Consider the following 23,967-nt stretch of genomic DNA (forward strand, 5'->3'; position numbering starts at 1 on the left):
TGCTGATGCTGAGTGAAGAATGGAAGAGTTATGTGGTCTGAATCAGTGGCGGTAATGATAAGCAAAGTTCGCCTGCTACAGAGTTAAGGGGCATTTCTGTTATAGACCAAGGGATACTGTAGAAAGAAAGTACAAATCTGTTTGGCGTTGTGTTGTGGATACCAATCTGAGTGTTCTCGATTTGGTTACTGTAAAAAAAAAAAAAAAAAAAAAAAAAGAACAGACTTAATGGATAGGATACTACTGATCCTCACTGCCTAAATCCCAAAGAACTAGCAGATTCTGCGAAGTTTTCAATCTCTCTAAAGATAATGATGTCTGTCAACATGTTGTCAGAAAACCCCTATGTAAGAAAGGTAAAAACTCAAACAAAACATGGAAGATTCAGTGTCTCATTACTCCACATGTCCTGCAACACAAGCACTAGCATATTGCTCTCAAGAAACAGCAAACTAAGAAAAATAAGAATATGTCAAATTTTTGGCCAAGAAAATGAAAGAAGCCAAAGAAAAATGTCAGGAACACATCACCAAGAGATGCAGGCTGTCTTCTCTGAGCGCTTCTACTTGAATCCAATCAGAAACAAGAATTTTAAAAGTAACAAATAAATAAGATTGGACCTTCAAAAAATAAAAATAAAAGAGCAAAATAAAATTTTGTTGATAAACTATTTTATTCCATACCCACAGGTGGAAATAGGTTGGAAGTAGGCAACACGAAAATCTTTTATCCTTGGGACTAGAAGAGGAAAACATGTCAAGGACATGAAGCCTGCCTAAATCTGAGACGGAAATACAGCAACAGAGAATGTCCCCCTACCCAGTACTCCCTACTTCTACCATTGTGTTGGCAAACACTAAGGAAATAACAAAATATACCTAGAGGAGAAGGCAGAATGCAGACAGAATATTTTTCTAGAGTACAGTAACAATGAGAAGATCAGCAGTCAAGAGTTGAGAAGATATTGGAAAAATTATTTGGCAAGGAGCCCCCAAACCTTTAAAAAAAAAAGTATACCTAGACTGGAATTTTAAAGTCTGTAATGGAAGTTAACAATAAGACCATCACAGTTCAAATTGCAGACTAGATTGATTCAACTTCACACACTAAAGACATAAATACTACTTTAGCTCAGTCTTTAGGTCCTATGCAAAGCTCCCTTCTTTCAAAAATAAATTGTAGGGCTGACGATATAGCTCAGTTGGTAGACTGCTTGCCTCACATATACAAGGCCCTGGGATCAAGCCCTAGCATGCCACCCCCCCAAAAAAAATTGTGTGTGTGTGTGTGTGTGTGTGTGTGTGTGTGTGTGTGTCTCACACCAAAAAGCAAGGGGAGAAGAAAAACACAGTAAAAAAATTGAAAAATGGCTCAAAAGCAAACTCAATAAGAGATTATCCATCCAAAATGTAACAAAAAGGGAAAAGAAAGTGTGCATGAGGCAGAAAATCCAAAACCTATGGGACAATATCAATAACATATTATATATGTAACTGAAATTCCAAAAGAGAAAGAGAATAGGGTAGAATATATGAAGAAATAAAGGTTGACAATTTTATAAATCTAAGAAAGACATAAAATCACATAGAAGCAGCTCAGAAACAGGCAAGTACATTATACCTTTAACCTCTGAAGTCAGCTAGGCAAATCATATTCAAATTACTCAAAACCAAAGACAAAATCTTCAAAGCAGTGAAGAGGGAAAAAAAAAAAAAAAACTTCATTGAGAAAAAGATTCACAGCAGATTTCTCATCAAAAGCTACATGAGGGGCTGGGGTTGTGGCTCAGTGGTAGAGCGCTTGCCTAGCATGTGTGAGGCACTGGGTTCCATCCTCCGCAGCACATATAAGTAAATAAAATAAAGGCCCATCAGCTACTAAAAAAAAAAAAAAAAAAAAAAAAAAGCTACATGAGCCAGAAGTCATCAAAGTGACATATTTAGAGCATGAAAAATGATAAAAATTCAACATAGATGCTACACCTGGTAAAATATTGGTAAAAAAGAAAGGAAAGGGTTGGGATGTAGCTCAGTGGTAGAGTATTTCACCAATTCCCAGCATGAAAGAAAGAAAAGGAAAAAAGAAGGAAGAAATCATAGACTTTTTTAGGGAAACAAGACAGAAGTCAATATCAGTAAAACTGTACTACATAAAAAGATAAAACAAAGTACTCAGGCTGAAGGATATATGATGCTACAGATACATGTACTTACATTAAAAAAAATAAGGTTATAAGATTAATATCTTAACTTTTAATTGCTCTGAAAGATAACTGGTTGTCTAAAACGTGTGTTTTGAGTATATTTTTTAGAAAAACTTTTAGTTATAGATGGACAAAATACTTTTATCTATTTGTTTAGTTATTTGTTTGTTTATATGTAGTGCTGGGGATGGAACCCAATGTCTCACAAGAGCTAGGCATAATAGACAAAAATTGTATGTATTTAAATTATAAAATTTGTAATATAAGTATACATTGTAAAATTATTGCCACAATCAAGCTAATAATATATTTAATACCCCAATTATCTTTCTGCATGCATGGGGAGAACATTAAAATCTTAAAAATTTTAAGAATACATTATTACTGGGCTAGAGATGTAGCTCAAGTAGACTCCTTTGGAACCCAGGCAAAGACTGTAGTGGGTTGCAACAGAGACTCTTGTTTCCATTTTTTTTTTATGTGTTTCCACATTTTTATTGGTGCATTATAGTTCTACATATTGACAGGATTTATTGTGACATATTTATATATTTACAAAATTTAACAACATGATTTGGTCAACATCACATCACTCTCCAGCATTTACCTGCTTCCTGCCCACCTCTGACCACTTGGTCCCTTTCTTCTACTGATCTCCCTTTACCACTTAGCTCTTAAATGATTTATTTTTAACTTTATTCATGGTTGAATTTATTTATTATTTATCTGTCTATTGATCTGTCATTTGTCTGTCTATACAGTAGCTTTCTTATTTCACATGATTATTTTGTTTATGAGATCCAACCATATCATAGGTAGCTGTATATATCATTAATTTCATTAGTCCAATAGTTTTCTAGCATTCTTCTTTTTATAAACAAATCAGGTGTTTCCTATTGTTCAGGTCTTTAAAAGAAACAACTACAAGGGACGTTCTTATGTGTGTATCCTGGTAAATATAATCAATAGTCATACTCTAGCATTTCTAAGAAGACCTAAGAGTAGAATCGCATATTTCTTGAGAATTCTTCTCTACTTACCTACTTTACTAAGTAATATTAAACTGTCCTTGATTTGTCCCTTGATTGTGTAGTCCCACTATTTTTTAAATATAATATCTATGTGCACTCTGGTAAAAATAAAAACTATCACCTCTGATAAAAATAAAAATTAAAAGGCTTGGGGCTGGGGCTACAGTTCAGTGGTAGAGTGATTGCCTCGCAGGTGTGATGTTTCAATCCTCAGCATCACATAAAAATAAATTTAAAAATAAATGTTGTGTCCATCTACAATTAAAAAAAAATTTTTAGTATTATTATTATTTTTTTAATTCAAAAGGCTTTGCTGGGCATGGGAGAGAATACCTGTAACTCTAGCCCAAGTTTGAGGCCATTCTCAGAAACTTGGCAAGACCCTATTTCAAAATAATAATAAATAAAAAGGGCTAGGGACATAAAATAAAAAGTTCTATTTTCAAAAAGAGGTATCTTGTTGCTACTAAGGAAGGACACTAGGTAATGGGGATAAAAGAAAAGGCTTGGTTGGGCATGGTGGTGCATGCTTAAAATCTCAGATCTTCGGAGGCTAAGGAAGGAGGATTGCAGGAGGATGGGCAAGTGAGACCCTATGTCAACTGATATACATCAGTTGTAAAGGACCCTTGGGTTCAACCCCTAGTACCAAGGAAAAAACAAGAGAACTTAGTTTTAGAGAAGACTAAAGTTTTCACTAAATACACTTCTGTAACTATCAACTGATATATCATGAACAAACGTTATCTATTTCTTCTAAATCAATTAATAAATATTTCAGAAAGTTAAAGGACATGAAATACAGAGCAATTAAAAACAAATGAGTACTGTAATTTGATTAAAATAATATAACTAGCTAGGCAATGTGGCTTATGCCTGTAATCCCAGCAACTCCAGAAACTGAGGCAGGAGGATTACAAGTTTGAGGCCAGCCTCAGTAATTTAGTGAGGCTCTAAACAATTTAGCCAGACTGTCTCAAAACAAAAAATAAAAAGAGCTGGGGATGTGGCTCAGTGATTAAGTGCCCTGTTACCAAAAATAAATAAGTAAATAAAATGACTAGAATACTTATCAACATATATTTTTGTTTGCTTTTTGGTAATGGGGATTGAATCCAGCAACGTTTTACCACTGAGCTACATCCCCAGCCCTTTTCATTTTTTATTTAGAGACAGGGTTTCCCTAAATTGCTGAGGCTAACTTCAAACTTGTAATCCTCTTGCTTCTGCCTCCTAAATTTCTGGGATTACAGTGTTTCATATATTTTTATTATTTATTTATTTTTTTTAAAGAAGGGGGGGGAGAGAGAGAGAGCATTTTTTTAATATTTATTTTTTAGTTTTCAGTGGACACAACATCTTTTATTTTTATGTGGTGCTGAGGATTGAACCCAGCGCCCCGCGCATGCCAGGCGAGCACGTTACCGCTTGAGCCACATCCCCCAGCCCCCATATATTTTTTAAAAGATAAATTTTTTTTGAGATAGGATTTCACTGAGTTACCCAAGCTGGCCTGGAACTTCCGATACTCCCACATTGGCCTCCAGAGTAGCTGGGATTAAAGATGTTTACCCCCATTCCTGCCTTAACAGGTAACTTTATTAAATAAAAATTTCATCTATGTAGGAAGAAGTTAACTCTATGATACTCCCAATCTATGTAATAAATTCATGTTGCTACTCACGGTGGCTCACAGTACATCTTGTGTGAGGCAGCTTGTTATTTCTTTCTTTCTTAGTAATAGAAATTTTTTACTAATTTTTCCCAAGTTCTTTTGTCCAATTAAAACTATATACTTTCGGGCTGGGGATGTGGCTCAAGCGGTAGCGCGCTCGCCTGGCATGCGTGCGGCCCGGGTTCAATCCTCAGCACCACATACCAACAAAGATGTTGTGTCTGCCAAGAACTAAAAAAATAAATAAATATTAAAAAAAAATTCTCTCTCTCTCTCTCCCTCCTCTCTCACTCTCTCTTTAAAAAAAAAAAAAAAACTATATACTTTCCACAATTTCTTGCAACTAGAGATAAGTCAATGTGTGGACTTCCAGAAAGTCTCTTGGATCAAAGGGGCTCTTAATTCCTGAATGACAAAGTGGAGCTGCCATTCTACTGGAACTTAGTACTTGTAGCAAGTCATACGGATTTCTTAAATCTCAATATGAGATGCTCTGTAGGATGCCTATCTCTTTCAGGTTCACTCAGAGAATCACCACACAGGTACAGAATACCTCCCCCAAGGGCTAGAGTTGTGGCTCAGTGGTAGTGCTAGCATGGGGTCTAAGCAAATAAGCTTTAGCACCACATAAAAAAAAAACAAATAAAGTGATTATGTCCAACTACAACTAAAAATATTAATAAAAAAAGAAAGTCTCCCACAAATAGATCACCAAGTATATAAAAATAAGTCTGGTTATTTTCACAGGATGTTCTAAAAGGCATAAATTAATTTTATTTATATCGATTACTATACTGCAAAATTATTTTGCTGTTAGAGAATAAACTGCTTCATTTATTGTGAAAGAGAAAACATATTTTCAGGAAAAAAAATAGGATAATTGCTCCATCTTCAGAGTATAATTCTATTTTCCCTACAATCCTTATTATTTTCTTCCACCCTATAACTCACACCCTATAATTCCAACTACTCTAGAGGCTGAGGCAGGAGGATCCGTAGTTTGAGGTCAGCCTGGGCAACTTAGGAAGTCTCTGTCTCAAAAATTTTTTAAAAAGATTGAGGATGTAACTCAATGGCAGAATGTTGCCTAGCTTTCATAAGACCCTGGGTTCAATCCCTAGTCGTGGTGGTGATGGTGAGGAGGATTAAATCTTTGGGGTTCCATAGGGATGTGTCAAATATACATTCTACAGAATTGATAACTACCACATGCTAGGCATGAATTTATAGAAAGTTACAAGTCAGAAAACACCATGATGCACACCTGTAATACCAGAAACTTGGGAGATTGAGGCAAGAGTATCTCAAGTTTAAGGCTAGTCTCTGCAACTCAATAAGGACTTAAGCAACTTAGCAAGACCCTGACTCAAGATAAAAAAACACAAAGGAATGGAGATGTAGATCAGTGGTAAAGGGTCACTGGGTTCAACCCCCAATTCCAAGAAGGGGGAAAAAAAAAAAAAAGCAAAGTGAGAAAGTAAGTTACCGGGGCTGGGGGTGTAGGCTCAGTGGTAGAGAGAGCACTTGCCTAGCTAGCACATGTGAGGCATTGGGTTCAATCCTCAACACCACATAAAAACAAATAAATAAAATAAAGGTACTATGTCCATCTACAACTTAAAATAAAAAAGAAAGTAAGTTACCAATAATGTCCTTAAATTTAGAACAGAATACTATGTTTCCCTCAAGTTCAAAAGCAAATAAGCTTTGTCTAATGAAAAATATCCAGATCATCTGTTTAGCAATATTATATAGCTTCTCTACCATTTAATGTTCTTTTTTTACATGAAATTTATAGCTTTTATTTTCAAACTCAGTTAAATTTTAGAAGAGTTTTTTTTAACAGTGACAGTTATAAATTAAGTCAACCTTATTTTATTTAAAACACCATTTAAAGAATATGCTATTACACAGAAGTATCTTATTAAGACTGATTTGACCAGGATTTCAATCATTTTTATCATTTACTATGCCAGTCATGTCAGTAGCTCAGGTTATACAACAAGGATTCAAAATATGTGATTATATAGAAAATATTCTGGAAGAGTATTTTAAGTACCAATATAAGTGAATAACTTCTTTGACATTTAGTATGTCACTCAGGACATTCATAATTTATGTAATATACTTGGTATATTTTTACAGGGAAGAGTTCCTTAACCCCTTTATTTTTTTTCTTTTTTGTAGTTGTGTATGGACAGCAGGCCTTTATTTAATATGTTTGTTTTAATGTGGTGCTGAGGATCAAACCCAGTGCCACAAACATTCTAGGCAAGTGCTCTGCCACTGAGCTACAGTCCCAACCCAACCCCTTTATTCTTAATGACATGTCACCTCTTCTATAAATTCTGCTTTTCTTTTCTTTTTTTCTTTTTTAGATGCTGGAGATTTAATCCAGGGGCACATTACACCTGAGCCACATCCACAGCCCTTTTATATTTTTAGAGAGGGTCTCACTAAGTTACTGAGGGCCTAAGTTGCTGAGGCTGGCCTCAAATTTGAGATCCTCCTGCCGCAGTCATCTGAGTCACTAGGATTATAGGAGAGCACTATTATGCCTAACTAAACTGTTTTCCAATAGTTTATAAAGTTATTTAAAAATCACTCTACATTAAATCTTGGCATTTAAGAAAGATTTCAAAGATTTCAAAGATTTCAAGATGTTCTTCTGTTGGCTATAACATCAAGATCAGGATTCACTATAAAATGAAAATGTTAGTTGCTTATCTGATTGATACACACATAAGTTATTTTAGCAAGTTACAACTGTCAATGATCAATAGCATCAAGAGCTAATAATCAATAACTAGATTTGTCAAGAAAGTTGTCAGCCCATGAAGCAAGTAAGTCTAACATAAAAATATTTAATCAAGATTCCAACATGGCGGCGGGCACGGAGAGATCAAGTCTCTGACCTCTTCAGCTGTGCGGGCATAGGGAGTCGTAAACAACCTAAATCTGTTTGCTCAGGATCACTAGGCAATGATGAGCTGACGTGGATCTGGGGCGAACAGTCTGGGCCTCTCAGAACACACACTGAGCCCGGATAGGCTGAATTCAAGCTCCCATTCGCCTGCTTCCTGCAGACAAACAGCTGTGACTTAGCACTAATCCATCCGGCTGAAACAACTGGTCAGCCCTTCTCATCCTACGGAGGTAAATGCCTACCGAGCCTTCATAGGTAGTGGCCACAGGTTTGAAACGGGGCTTGGGAGAGACAGTAAGGACCCACCCGTTGCATTGGTCACCCGACAAAGGGAAACGAACTGTCGCCATTTGCAAGAGATACCACCATGGCAGAGAACTGACGTCATCAGACTGCGGCGGAGGAGATAACTTCATTGAAACCTGCAGCTACAGGTGTGAATTCCCTAGCCTTCCCTCTCCACACATCTGGGAAACCTTAAGGGCCCCTCCCAGCTCTCCCGTGAGTGCGACAGCCAGACCAAGGGAATCAGAGGTGGCGCGGGATCTGCTGTGCGGAACTACCACTCCCACCAGTGCTGACAGCTGAGGTCTCTTGCACCAGCTACCGGGGGCGTGGCTACCGGAGGGCAAGTAAAATTCGCTGAGGATTCTCAGCCCCAAGCTCTACAAACTTAGGGTCTGAGGGAATGGCAAACAGGGAGAGTGTGCCCAGTCGTTCATGAAAAAAGGGCTCCCGGGAGCAGCAGACCTGGCGTGTAGCCAGTATTGTGGTGAGCGGCACCCGTGAGAGGGGCCTGGCTAGAGGAAAAGTGGGAAGTGACTAGACACAAGAGGAGGCCCTAGGCATTCAGGATTGGAGACTCGCCCAGTCTGGGAGGAGGTGCTGCACAGTGATTGGTTCCCGCGTATTGACAGGAGAAACTTGGCCTGGTGGGCACAGCGCCACCTACTGGAAGAGAAGTTAATCAAACTCTAAGACTGCATTTACTAGTTTTTTTATCTTTTTTTCCTTCTTTTTTTTGATTTGGGTTTTTCTTTCATTTTTCTTTCTTGTTTTTTTAAATTTCTTTTTATAGTTTTTTAAATTTTTTTCTTCTAATTTTAATTTTAATTTTTTAATTATTTTTAAAATTTTTCTTCTTTTTTTATTTCCTATGTTTTTTCTTCTTTTGTCTTTTCATTTCTTTTCAATTATCTTATCCCCCCTTCCTTGAATTCTACCTGCTTACTCTCATTCTCTTTAGTGACTTCTTCCCTTCCCTTCTAATACCTTTCCTCCCAAGCATCTAATAAATTTATAGGAGTAAATAGTAACTCATCAGTCAAACAGAACAAGAAGTAACATGAGCAGCTTCAAAAAGCAAGGAAGAAAAGGAGTACAAACAATGCAGGACAGCCTAAATATTCAGGAGGACCTAGAGTCATCAGAAAAATGGTCATATAAAGAACTCAAGGAACACCTTAGACAGATGGAATGGAACCTTAAAGAGGATACGAGACAGCAAATTCAAGCAGCGAAAGAACACATTGAGAATGAATTACATAAACAGATAAAAGGAGAAGTTAAGCATCTTTATCAGGAGATAGAGATTATAAAAAATAATCACACAATAATTCTAGAAATGAAGGAATCGATAAACCAAATTAAAAACTCAATTGAGAGTATCACTAACAGACTGCAGCAAGTAGAAGCCAGAACGTCAGATAATGAAGACAAAATATATCATCTTGAAAAGAGTCTAGCCAACTCAGAAAGGCTGGTAAAAAATCACGAGAAAAACATCCAAGAGTTATGGGATAACATAAAAAAACCAAACTTACGAGTCATCGGGATAGAAGAAGGTACAGAGATTCAAACCAAGGGAATGAGTAACCTGCTGAATGAAATAATTACAGAAAACTTTCCAGAAATAAAAAAGGAAACAGATATACAAATTGAAGATGCATACAGGACACCGAGCACACAAAATCACAGTAGACCACTGCCAAGACACATTGTTATGAAGATATCCAATATACAGAACAAAGAGAAAATATTAAAAGCTACAAGAGAAAGGAGACAGATTACATTCAGGGGTAAACCAATAAGGTTAACAACGGATTTTTCATCACAGACACTGAAAGCAAGAAGGTCATGGAACAATGTATTTCAAACACTGAAAGACAATGGATGCCAACCAAGAATTCTGTATCCAGAAAAATTAAGCTTCAGGTATGACAACGAAATAAAAATCTTTCATGATAAACAAAAGTTAAAAGAATTTGCAGCCAGAAAACCAGCATTGCAAAGCATTTTGAGCAAAACACTACACGAGGAAGAAATGAAAAACAATAACCAAAACCATCAGTAGGAAGTGCCTCGGTAAAGACAGAGGGCAAGTGGAAGGATAATCATGGAGAAACAAACTAAATTTTTTAAAAAAAGGATAAATAATCAAACATGGATGGAAGTACAAACCATATATCAATAGTAACTCTGAATGTTAATAGCTTAAACTCTCCAATAAAGCGACATAGGCTGGTATCATGGATTAAAAAAACAAATCCAACAATATACTGCCTCCAGGAGACACATCTGATTGGAAAAGACATACACAGGCTGAAGGTGAAAGGATGGGAAAAAATATACCATGCACACGGTCCTCGTAAGCAAGCAGGGGTGGCCATCCTCATATCGAATAAAATCGACTTCAAGACTAAGTTAATCAAAAGGGATAAAGAAGGACATTATATACTGTTAAAAGGAACCATTCACCAACAAGACATAACAATTATCAATATTTATGCACCAAACAATGGTGCTGCGACATTCATAAAACAAATTCTCCTCAAGTTCAAGAATCAAATAGACCACAACACAATAATTATGGGTGACTTCAACACACCTCTCTCACCATTGGACAGATCCTCCAAACAAAAGTTGAATAAAGAAACTATAGAACTCAATATCACAATCAATAACCTAGACTTAACTGACATATATAGAAAATATATCAACCATCATCAAGTGGATATACTTTTTTCTCAGCAGCACATGGATCCTTCTCAAAAATAGACCATATATTATGCCATAGGGCAACCCTCAGTAAATATAAAGGGGTGGAGATAATACCTTGCATTTTATCTGATCATAATGGAATGAAACTGGAAATCAATGATAAAAGAAGGAAGGAAAAATCCTACATCACATGGAAAATGAATAATATGTTACTGAATGATCAATGGGTTACAGAAGACATAAAGGAGGAAATAAAAAAATTCTTAGAGATAAATGAAAATACAGACACAACATATCGGAATCTATGGGACACAATGAAAGCAGTTTTAAGAGGAAAATTCATCGCCTGTCATTCCTCAAAAAAAGAAAAAGCCAACAAATAAATGAGCCCACACTTCATCTCAAAGCCCTAGAAAAGGAAGAGCAAAACAACAGCAAATGTAGCAGAAGGCAAGAAATAATTAAAATCAGAGAGGAAATCAATGAAATTGAAACAAAAGAAACTACTGAAAAAATTAACAAAACTAAAAGTTGGTTCTTTGAAAAAATAAATAAGATTGACAGACCTTTAGCCATGCTAACGAAGAGAAGAAGAGAGAGAACTCAAATTACTAACATACGGGATGAAAAAGGCAATATCACAACAGATGCTACAGAAATACAGAAGACAATTAGAAATTATTTTGAAAACCTATATTCCAATAAAATAGAAGATAGTGAAGACATCGATAAATTTCTTAAGTCATATGATTTGCCCAGACTGAGTCAGGAGGATACACACAATTTGAACAGACCAATATCAATGGATGAAATTGAAGAAGCCATAAAAAGACTACCAACCAAGAAAAGCCCAGGACCGGATGGGTATACAGCGGAGTTTTACAAAACCTTTAAAGAAGAATTAATACCAATACTTTTCAAGTTATTTCAGGAAATAGAAAAAGAGGGAGCTCTTCCAAATTCATTCTATGAGGCCAACATCACCCTGATTCCAAAACCAGACAAAGACACCTCAAAGAAAGAAAACTACAGACCAATATCTCTAATGAACCTAGATGCAAAAATCCTCAATAAAATTCTGGCGAATCGAATACAAAAACACATCAAAAAAATTGTGCACCATGATCAAGTAGGATTCATCCCTGGGATGCAAGGATGGTTCAACATACGGAAATCAATAAATGTTATTCACCACATCAATAGACTTAAAGATAAGAACCATATGATCATCTCGATAGACGCAGAGAAAGCATTCGACAAAGTACAGCATCCCTTTATGTTCAAAACATCAGAAAAACTAGGGATAACAGGAACTTACCTTGACATTGTAAAAGCTATCTATGCTAAGCCTCAGGCTAGCATCATTCTGAATGGACAAAAGTTAAAGGCATTCCCTCTAAAATCTGGAACAAGACAGGGATGCCCTCTATCACCACTTCTATTCAATATAGTTCTCGAAACACTGGCCAGAGCAATTAGACAGACGAAAGAAATTAAAGGCATAAAAATTGGAAAAGAAGAACTTAAATTATCACTATTTGCAGATGACATGATTCTATACCTAGAAGACCCAAAAGGGTCTACAAAGAAACTACTAGAACTAATAAATGAATTCAGCAAAGTGGCAGGATATAAAATCAACACACATAAATCAAAGGCATTTCTGTATATCAGCGACAAAACTTCTGAAACGGAAATGAGGAAAAACACTCCATTCACAATATCCTCAAAAAAAATAAAATACTTGGGAATCAACCTAACAAAAGAGGTGAAAGATTTATACAATGAAAATTACAGAACCCTAAAGAGAGAAGTAGAAAAAGATCTTAGAAGATGGAAAAATATACCCTGTTCATGGATAGGCAGAACTAACATCATCAAAATGGCGATATTACCAAAAGTTCTCTATAGGTTTAATGCAATGCCAATCAAAATCCCAACGGCATTTCTTGTAGAAATAGATAAAGCAATCATGAAATTCATATGGAAAAATAAAAGACCCAGAATAGCAAAAGCAATTCTAAACAGGAAATGTGAATCAGGCGGTATAGCGATACCAGATTTCAAACTATATTACAGAGCAATAGTGACAAAAACAGCATGGTACTGGTACCAAAACAGGCAGGTGGACCAATGGTATAGAATAGAGGACACAGAGACTAATCCACAAAGTTACAACTATCTTATATTTGATAAAGGGGCTAAAAGTATGCAATGGAGGAAGGATAGCATCTTCAACAAACGGTGTTGGGAAAACTGGAAATCCATGTGCAACAAAATGAAACTGAATCCCTTTCTCTCGCCATGCACAAAAGTTAACTCAAAATGGATCAAGGAGCTTGATATCAAATCAGAGACTCTGCGTCTGATAGAAGAAAAAGTTGGCTCCGATCTACATATTGTGGGGTCGGGCTCCAAATTCCTTAATAGGACACCCATAGCACAAGAGTTAATAACAAGAATCAACAAATGGGACTTACTTAAACTAAAAAGTTTTTTCTCAGCAAGAGAAACAATAAGAGAGGTAAATAGGGAGCCTACATCCTGGGAACAAATTTTTACTCCTCACACTTCAGATAGAGCCCTAATATCCAGAGTATACAAAGAACTCAAAAAATTAGACAATAAGATAACAAATAACCCAATCAACAAATGGGCCAAGGACCTGAACAGACACTTCTCAGAGGAGGATATACAATCAATCAACAAGTACATGAAAAAATGCTCACCATCTCTAGCAGTTAGAGAAATGCAAATCAAAACCACCCTAAGATACCATCTCACTCCAGTAAGATTGGCAGCCACTATGAAGTCAAACAACAACAAGTGCTGGCGAGGATGTGGAGAAAAGGGTACACTTGTACATTGCTGCTGGGACTGCAAATTGGTGCGGCCAATTTGGAAAGCAATTTGGAGATTCCTGGGAAAGATGGGAATGGAACCACCATTTGACCCTGCTACTGCCCTTCTCGGACTATTCCCTGAAGACCTTAAAAGAGCATGCAACAGGGATACTGCCACATCGATGTTCACAGCAGCACAATTCACAATAGCTAGACTGTGGAACCAACCCAGATGCCCTTCAATAGATGAATGGATAAAAAAAATGTGGCATCTATACACAATGGAGTACTATGCAGCAATAAAAAATGACAAAATCATAGAATTTGCAGGGAAATGGATGGCACTAGAGCAGATTATGCTTAGTGAAGCTAGCCAATCCCTAAAAAACAAATACCAAATGTCTTCTTTGATATAATGAGAGCAACTATGAACAGAGCAGGGAGGAAGAGCAGGAAGAAAAGATTAACATTAAACGGAGACATGAGATGGGAGGGAAAGGGAGAGAAAAGGGAAATTGCATGGAAATGAAGGGAGACCCTCATTGCTATACAAAATTACATATAAGAGGTTGTGAGGGGAATGGGAAAATAAACAAGGAGAGAAATGAATTACAGTAGATGGGGTAGAGAGAGAAGATGGGAGGGAAGGGGAGGGGGGATAGTAGGGGATAGGAAAGGTAGCAGAATACAACAATTACTAATAGGGCATTATGTAAAATTGTGGATATGTAACCGACGTGATTCTGCAATCTGCATTTGGGGTAAAATTGGGGGTTCATAACCCACTTCAATCTAATGTATGAAATATGATATGTCAAGAGCTTTGTAATGTTGTGAACAACCAATAAAATATATATATATATATTTAATCAATTATACAGATTAAAATAAAAAAGGAAAAATAAACACAAATCACTATTTTGGGAGCCACTAAACTATCTAGTAAATGTAGACCTCTAGTTCCCAGAAACATCTAAATGCAACACAAATACCTCAGCATAAATTCATCAACATTAATGGAAAAATTAATGAATCGTTTGCTTTCACGTGTTGAGCACTATGTTTGAAAATACCCCAGAGTCCAAGATTACTTTTCCTTAAAATGTACATTTCCTCTAACTGGAAAATGGTTTAAGTGCTGAAAGACTATAAGGTTAACAAAGCAAACTAACTTCAAGAGTATGGTTTCATAGTCATTATCCTGGTCTTTCTTTCAACAGGACTTTGCTGAATACTATAATTACTAAAAAGAAAGCATTACTAAACCAAATATACATTAAGTTTATATTACATGCACAGAACTCTGGGACATTTTTTGAAAGTCATAAAAAAATCATAATTCAGCTAGACAGGAATTCCATGAATAAACCATTATCTAATAAAGTGTTGTGCTACATTCTACATGTAACTCTTTATTTATGCCTGTAAGAGTCAAGGGATAGGAGGAAAACAGCATGAGCTAACACTGTCAGAGGAGCTTCCTGGAGGAAGGGAAAGTGGTATTACTATATTTCTCTGTCCTCCAAAATTGAAATCAATTCTGGGATGGGGATTTAAGAGTTTCTACTTAGAGGTGGGGATGTAGATCAGTAATAAGAGAGCTTGCTTGGTATGCACAAGGCCCTGGGTTCAATATCCAACACCAAAACAAAAATGCAAAAAACCCCAAGAGTTTCTGTTTCAAAGAAACATTTAATGAGTAGCTATAAATTTACCCTGCTCATCACATTTTTTAAATGCTGAAAAGCACTTCGGGGAAGTCCCAGGGATGAACTAAGGATCTTATGTGTGCTAGGAAAGAGTTCTACTACTGAGCTACAACCCCAGCCAAGAAAACCACTTTAAAGTGAATGTAAAAACAGTAGGAAACAAATTCAAATTAATACTGCATGGAAATGTTTTGTTATTAAAATTCTTGGTGGAGAGTAGCAGTATTCTAAAGAGAATATAAAGATCATTAAGAATTAGTATCCTGGGGTTGGGGATGTGGCTCAAGAGGTAGCGTGCTCGCCTGGCATGCGTGCGGCCCGGGTTCGATCCTCAGCACCACATACAAAGATGTTGTGTCCGCCAAATACTAAAAAATAAATATTAAAATTCTCTCTTTCTCTCTCCCTCTCTCTCACTCTTTCTTAAAAAAAAAAAAAGAATTAGTATCCTTAACCAGGCATGGTGGCACACGTCTGTAATTCCAGCAGCTTAGGAGGCTCAGACAGGAGGATCATGAGTAAACCAGCCTCAGCAACGCGACAAAGTGCTAAGTAACTTAGTGAGACCTTGTCTCTAAATAAAAATACAAAATAGGGCTGGGGATGTGGCTCAGTGGCTGAGTGCCCCAAGTTCAATCCCCGGTCCCCACCCCCCGAAAAAAAATAATTAGTAGCCTGGTTCAAAAAAGTCAAGTAGAACTACTTCAAGTAGAACACATTTTTTCATTTATTTCTACTTATTTTTTCAATCTCTTCAAATTCTATTCATTTATTCTTTCTTTCCTTTTTTTTTTTTTTTTTTTTTTTGAGGTAAGAATCTTGTTATGTTGCCCAAGTTAGCCTCAGTCTCATAGGCTCAAGTGATCTCTTGCCTCAGCCTCATGAGTAGCCGGACTAAGATGCATACTACCATGCATTTAGCATCTTCTTCAAGTAGTACATGGTTACTATAATAAGATCAGAAGTGTACCAAAATACTAATTACTTTAATCTATCCTCAAAAAAAAAAAAAAAAAAAATGAGTCTGAGGACTGGAGGTATAACTAGTAGTAGTAAAGAGTTTGGCTAGCATGTGCAAGGCCCTGAATTTAATCTGCAACACTGAAAAAGAAAATGTCTACATATAAAAATTATAAACAGCCATGAGTTCCTATTTCTTATTAAAATCATCTCCATCTTGGAATTTATGATAGCAAGATTACAGAAAAAGTAAAAGTTCTAAAAATATAAAGCTACTATCTTCTAGAAAATAATTTAGAAACTAACATTGCTTCCTTAATTAATATATCCCAAAGTTATTATTTTTTAAGCTTTTGATGTTTTTGCACTAAATTCCCAATACATGTTTTGTTCTTTGAAAATGTTACTACTTTATTATTTTAAAAAAACACTATTAGCTAGGAAATTATGTTCTCTTTGCACCTACAATTGGCAGCTTAAGTGGTTCCTGTGGCCTTTCTTATAGATATGTTATTAAAATAATGCTATTGTGTCTCAAAACATGACTCCAGAATCTCACCAAGCATAAGTGATCCTCTTTACCCAGATTTAAGGCCCTATCTCTCTGAAGGACTTCAAGAAAAAATTTAGAGGAGTCATATTCACATAGTGACCCATCCTTAGCATACATACTGATCAATATTCACATACTAATAAAACCCTTTCTCACTTAAAATAAGCTTAAATCAAAAAATAATACAGCAAAAGAAGTTCATCATTATTAAAAGTTCATCATTTATAAAATTTCTGCACTCAAGAGTTTACACAAAAAATTGTTAAATATATTAAAACTGAAACTTGAAACAATCATTATGGTTTTTTCCAATTGAAAATTGAAATAATTCTTGTAAAACAATCACTTAAATTATTCTAGGCAGAAATGAATTTTAAAAGACATTCCAAAGGGCAGAAAAAGTCTCTTAAGATAGTTTTGGGTGAAATGAAGTTTATGAAATATTCAGACATAAATGACACTTCAGGAGTCCCATTTTATCTCTTAGATATGGAAAGCCTGAAAGACTATCACTCCTAACCTAAAAATGAGAAAGACTGGATAAACTATCCAGTCTTTGTATTTTTTGATAAAAATTATTTTTTAAATACAATGATTAGAATCCATCAAAATTTAAAACTTTTATGTTTCAAAGGGTACCGTCAAAAGAATGAGAAGACAACCCACAGAGTGGGAGAAAAGATTTGTAAATCATATCTTTTATAAAGGACTTACATCCAGAATATATAAAGAACTTTTATAATTCAATAATAGAAAAAGTATTTGCAAATCATGCATCTTGGGGGGGGGGGGCGGGGAAGTTGTACTTGGGATAGAACCCAGAGTTGCTTATCACTGAGCAGCAATCCCCAGCCTTTTTGTTTTTTGAGACAAGGTCTCACTAAGTTGCTGAGGCTGGCCTCAAACTTTCAATCTCCTGTCTCAGTCTTCTTTGTTGTTAGGATTACAGGTGTATGCCACAGGATCAAACCTGCAAATCATATATCTTTATAAGGGACTTATGTCTACAATATATAGGGAATTCTTAAAATTCAAAAATGAAAAAAGAACCCAATTTAAAAATGGGCAAGAGGGCTGGGGTTGTGGCTCAGCAGCAGAGCACTCACCTAGCATGTGCAAGGCCCTGGGTTTGATCCTCAGCACCACATACAATAAATAAAAGTACTGTGTCCAGCTACAACTAAAAAATAAATTTAAAAAATTTTTTAAAATTATAAATAAATAAATAAATATGGGCAAGAACCTTATCAGATATCTATTTTAGAGATATATATATACACACATGTATGCATATATATGTGTGTGTGTGCGTGTGTGTGTGCTTGTGTATATGCATATGTAGACCTTTGTATGTGACTCCAAGAGATCATATACTATGACCTAAGTTTTTCCCAGCATCATGAATACACTGGGTCACTTCTGACTTTTAAGAAAGAAATTCAAGGGAAAGAAAAGCTGAAGTTAGCATATATTTGAATTTGGAAGCATCCTGTAGTAAACAGTATAAACTTTAGTTTAGTCCATTCCTCTAATGGACAATTAATATCATCATATTAAACTGCTGGTTAGACCCTGAACTTAAATTTCTAAATCCCAAGTTTTTATAGTATACTAGCATTTAAGGCAAAAGAATATATAATAATAAATGTAATATATATAACACATATCCCCCACCAAAACAGATATACAAAAACGAAAATCTCTGTAAAAAACACAACAGCACAGTTTAGAAATACAAACTTATAAATTAAAAACAGAATTAAGGTTCTATGTAATATACTAAACTTAAATTCTTATTGTAATTTTTGTTTTACAATTTTTTTCACATTTAGACTATGCATACCTGTGTATATAACTATAAAATAGCAAAATTTTCTCTTAGAAAAGGACTATCCATATCAGCTCAACATATTTTATCTCATCCTAAAAATTTTACTAGCATTTAAATAAGCTCAAATAAACTAGCATTTCAGGCTAGGGTTGTGGCTCAGTGGTAGAGCACTTGCTTAGCATGCCTGAGGCACTGGGTTCAATCTCAGCACCACATAAAAATAAATAAATAGATAGATAGATAGATAGATAGATAGATAGAGTTATAAAATATACAGATTTTATACCAGAGATGAAATTTATAAAATAAGCGATCAATCACATAAATGGTCCCATGATTCATGTCTGCTATCAAAGCCCAAAAGCACAGCTCTACAGTATTTCCGTTTGGCCTCTAAGAATACAACCACACTGATATCAAAAACAAGACCCATGTATCTACTCAGCAAGGAAAATAACTGTCAGGAAGATTAAATCTGTTAAAAACAGGAGCTCCCCTCCACCCCAATAATTTTAAAATAGGTTGGGCTGAGGATCTAGCTCAGTGGTAGAACATTTGTCTAATGTGCTGAGACTCTGGGTTCAATTCCTAGACATTACAAAGAACGAGAGAAAGGGCTAAATTAAAAACATTTAACAAGGGCTGGGGCTGTAGCTCAGTGGTAAAGCACCAGCCTCAAATGTGTGAGGCACTGAGTTCGATCCTCAGCGCCTTATAAAAATAGAGATACTGTGTCCACCTACAACTAAAAGAAAATTTTTTTAATAAAAATTTAAAGAATATTTAACAAAACAAGAAATATTAAAAATAATTTAAAACAAAAACAACTTTGAAAAAATAACAGGCCATCTATTGAACAATATTTGAAAGAAAACTTAGACCATAAAGATTACCTCAGCAACTTTTGGAGGCACTCCATCCCCAAGCACTTCCCTGATGAAGCAGTGCTGACCCATGTAATATGAGAGTCCACAGGTCCTCTTGAAGGCATCTTTAAGTCGTTTCAGCTCTACATCTGTAACTACAATGCAGAAACAGAAGGTGGATAAGAAATCAGAAAAGGAAAGAAGTCTCTCAAAATCCAGTTCCTAAGAAAAAGTGGCAAATACTTTCAGATTATAATCATAATTAGTCATAATTCTAATATTCTCAAATCTACTATAGAAAGTATAAAAATTTTTGACCACTATTTTCAAAAGACAGAAATTTATATATGTGTACAATTTGAGGCTGGAAGTAGTAACAATTTTAGGAAGAAGTAACAAATATTTCAAATTAGCAGATAAACTAAATGGAATTAGATTCTGGCAACAGACTTCACAAGCAATACATTCATTTCCTTTATAATAAATATTTGTGGTAAGGGCTGAGGATCTAGCTCAGTGGTACAGCAGTTTCCTAGTATGCACAAGACCATGGGTTTTATCTCTAGTACTTACACACACACACACACACACACACACACACACACACACACACTCTCTCTCTCTCTCTCTCTCTCTCTCAATCTCTCTCTCTCTCTCTCTCTATATATATATATAAAATCAATTTGTAATCTGTAAGCACATGTATCTATGAAGAGGAAAGTCCCCAAATTTAGCCCAGATTTTTATCATCTTTACAAAGAAAACCATAAATAGATGAGACTAACAACCTAAAATTTTTAGATATCTACTATCAAAAACAAAATAATTACCAAGCTATTAATTTAGGCACTTAAGATCATATTCACTTTATAGAATAATCTCTACCTACAAGGACAGAGAAATTACTACCCTCAATATTATGTGTTGAGTAAAATTAGAATGGAAGTGCAGAAATGATTCTCTTGATCCATGTTAGAGGAAACACAAGGCTTCTGGATGGAGAAGACTGCATTGAATTTTAAAGGCTAAGGGATAACAGCATGCCAGGTAGGGTTAACAGTTTATATCAAAATACAAAGGTGTATAGAGATGTATAGTATATTACTATAGCAAAATAAGCAAGGCAAGAGATAGTAAATGGTGAACGAATAAATCAAGAAAGACAGCAAGACCAAGTCATAGAGACTGTTCTGTCATAAAAAGGAAGGGATATGATTGGATACAATTCAGATATAAACTCTGGATAGAGAAGAAACAAGACAGATAAAAATCAGACAACTCACTCTAAAATACTGTAGAGGGGCAAAAAGTACACTGCTACCACCAGAAGAAAAGAAGCTAGATCTGGGAAAGATCCAGAAGTAAAGTAGAACTTGAAGCTTGACTGAAGAGGGGAAACAGTCGAGAATAATACCCAGGTTTCTATCCTGGAAAATTTGAAGAATGATGTTATCAGGAAAATGAGGAAAGAAGAATTAGAGTAAGACAGAAAGAAAAGATGATGTGGGATGTGGTGGCACATGCCTGTAATCCAAGTGGCTCAAGAGTCTGAGACAGGAGGATCACAAGTTCAAGACCAGACTCAGCAACTTAGCAAGACCTTGCCTAAAAATAAAAAAAAATAAAAAAGGCTGGGGATGTAGCTCAGTGGTAAACTGCCCCTGGATTAAATCCCCATACTGCCCCCCACCCAAGAAAAAAAGAAAAGAAGAAAGAAGAAACATATAATTAACTGTTAAGGACGTATTGAATATGGGAGATCTGAAGAAGATTCACTGTGTTTATAATTTTTGAACATATAAAGCTTAGAAGAGGTCTGAAGGGAGTTTTGAGTATATAGGTGGTAATTAAAACCATAAGTAAGGGGTTGGGGAAACAGCTCAGGGTCAAAACATTTTCCTGGCACACACAAGCCCTGGAATTGACCTCCAGCACCCAACAATATCTATAGAATGAATATAAAGTATAACACTGAAAGAAGTCAATGTTTACAGTGTCTACAGGAAGAAAATGAGGAAAAAAAGAAGAAAAAAAGTTGAAAAAAATAATCAGTAGGACAGAAGAGAAACAGAAGAACATGGTCTCCAAAGACCAGGAAGAAGGCACAGATCAACAGTATCCAATAAAGCAGTAAGGGCAACAAGATAAAGACCAAATGTGCTTGGCACATAGCTAATCATTCAGTAAACATTTGTCATATGGAGGGAGGGTTCAAGTACAACAACATGTAGGCAATGATAAAATAAAAAGAACTAACACTTGAATAAGTAACTAAAGTATATTAGTTGCACTAAAAAAAAGTATATTTAGTCCACTAAAAACCAGACTTATGATATTAACACCATCAATATTCAAATTTATTATTTTTCTTTTTAGAATGTAAAAATGAAAAGCAGAACAAAGCTCATCTCATAGATTTCAATAAAGAAAGAGGTACCTTCAGCTACTAGAAAATCTTTTTTCAAGATGCGTAATTTTCTTTCTTTCTTTTTTTTTTTTTTTTTTTTTTTTTGTGGTGCTGGGGATTGAACCCAGGGCCTTGTGCATGCAAGGCAAGCACTTTGCCAACTGAGCTATATCCCCAGCCCATGACACCTAATTTTCATTAATGCTTTGACTAACAAATTAGGTTGCTCATGATCTGGTGGAGATGAGAAAATCAACCATTAAAACATAATATGGTACAGATTATTTGAAAAACTAATATTTTTTTTAAAAAAGAAAAATCTGATGACTAATAAATTTATTCATTTTATAATGGAGAGAAATGTACATATAAACTTTTCTAAGCATTTATAAAAAGCAAACAATGTCTATCAACAGAAGAGACTGAATGTTATTATAGTTACTCAAAATAGACTATCTAGAATATCAGACACAAAAATGCTACCACAGATCCATATTTACTGAAAATAAACACTTTTTATTTACTCAAAATAAACTAACATTTGGCTAATCTACTGATAAGGAATACATAAAAATATTCATTGTATGAGGTTGGAGATTTTAGCCCACTGGTGTAGCACTTGCCTAGCATGTATGATACCCTAGGTCCAATCCACAACACTACAAATTTAAAAAAATAATTAAAATTTTTTTAAAAAGTTTATTATACCAATAGAAAAGTTAAAAGCTAAAAACTTATTAGGCAAGACAAAAAAAATAGAATAGAATCAAGCCTAGTAAGTTTTTAAATAAAGTAGTAAAGTATAATATTCTCTCAACCTCACCAACCTCATTCAAATTGCTATGAGAATAAAAAAGCATCATTACAAAAACAAAGAGAACTGAGGACTTAAAAGTTAATCAAATGCTCCAAAATCTGAAACCTGTATTTATTTATTTATTTTTATTTTTTGGTACTAAGGATTGAACCCAGGGGTGCTTAACCACTGAACCACATCCCCATTCCTTTTTATATTTTAAAAGAGACAGGGTCTCACTGAGTTGTTTAGAGTGCCAAGACTTAAGTTTAAACTCTAGATCCTCCTACCTCCACTTCCGCAGCTGCTGGAATTACAGACTTGCACCACTGAGCCTGGCCAAAATTGGAAACTTTTTGAGCATGATCATTGCCTTTGCTTTTTAGCCTCAGCAAATTAGTGAGGCCCTGAACAACTCAGTGAGATCCTATCTCAAAATATCAAAAATAAATAAATAAAAAGGTTGGGGATGTATCTCAGTGGTAAAGCACACCTGGGTTTAATCCCTAGTACCAAAAATAAATAAATGAATAAACTTATTGAATATATGATGAGTCAATGATGCTTAATGACCTTTGTGACTGATTATCCATTTCACTGAAACCTGAAATTCCAAAAGTCATTGAGGGGAGGAGATGAAGCTCAGTGGAGATGAAGCTTAGAGCACTAGCTAAGATTCATGAAGACCTAAATTCAATCCCTAGTACAAAAAGAAAAAAAAAAAAAAGCCATTTGCCTTTCCTAATACTGAGTTTGATTTTGCATAATTAGTTTACAAAGCTATAGTCTGCTACAAGGATTTAATGAGAGAATATATATGAATATAGATATACATACATTAACTTAACAAGCACTGAAAAATAATGAATCCCCAATAGATAATAGTCTCAGAAAAGGTGATTTCCGGGCATAGTGAGGATTCACCTGTTCTATTTTACTTCTAACTCTGGAGAGAAACAGTAGGGAAGTTATGAAAATAAAGATGAGAGAAAGGAAGTACATAGAAAAATGACAAAACAAACAAAAACAATAGATTTTTCTGTCCCTATTCTCCTTTTTACCTATAGACCCTATTTCCAACCCAGCATACCCAGTTATGACCTAACAATGAAACAAAAAACAGGAGAGGAGGACTATCAAGAAGAAAACTGTCATTTATTGTACTTT

The 23,967-nt window shown here is 35.3% G+C and overlaps 1 protein-coding gene across 3 annotated transcripts in view; it reads right to left on the bottom strand.

The window, feature by feature from the left end:
- Window positions 1-23,967, bottom strand: part of USP32 (ubiquitin specific peptidase 32) — a 174,166-nt gene that overhangs the window by 105,934 nt on the left and 44,265 nt on the right. For all 3 annotated transcript variants that reach the window (XM_081272303.1, XM_081272302.1, XM_081272304.1), the window contains exon 2: window positions 19,625-19,752. In XM_081272303.1, the coding sequence (XP_081128429.1) occupies window positions 19,625-19,752 (128 nt within the window). The remainder of the gene's footprint in view (window positions 1-19,624; window positions 19,753-23,967) is intronic.

Source organism: Spermophilus citellus (assembly GCF_964194105.1).
Source record: "Spermophilus citellus genome assembly, chromosome: 17".
In the NCBI taxonomy this organism is placed as follows: Eukaryota; Metazoa; Chordata; class Mammalia; order Rodentia; family Sciuridae; genus Spermophilus; species Spermophilus citellus.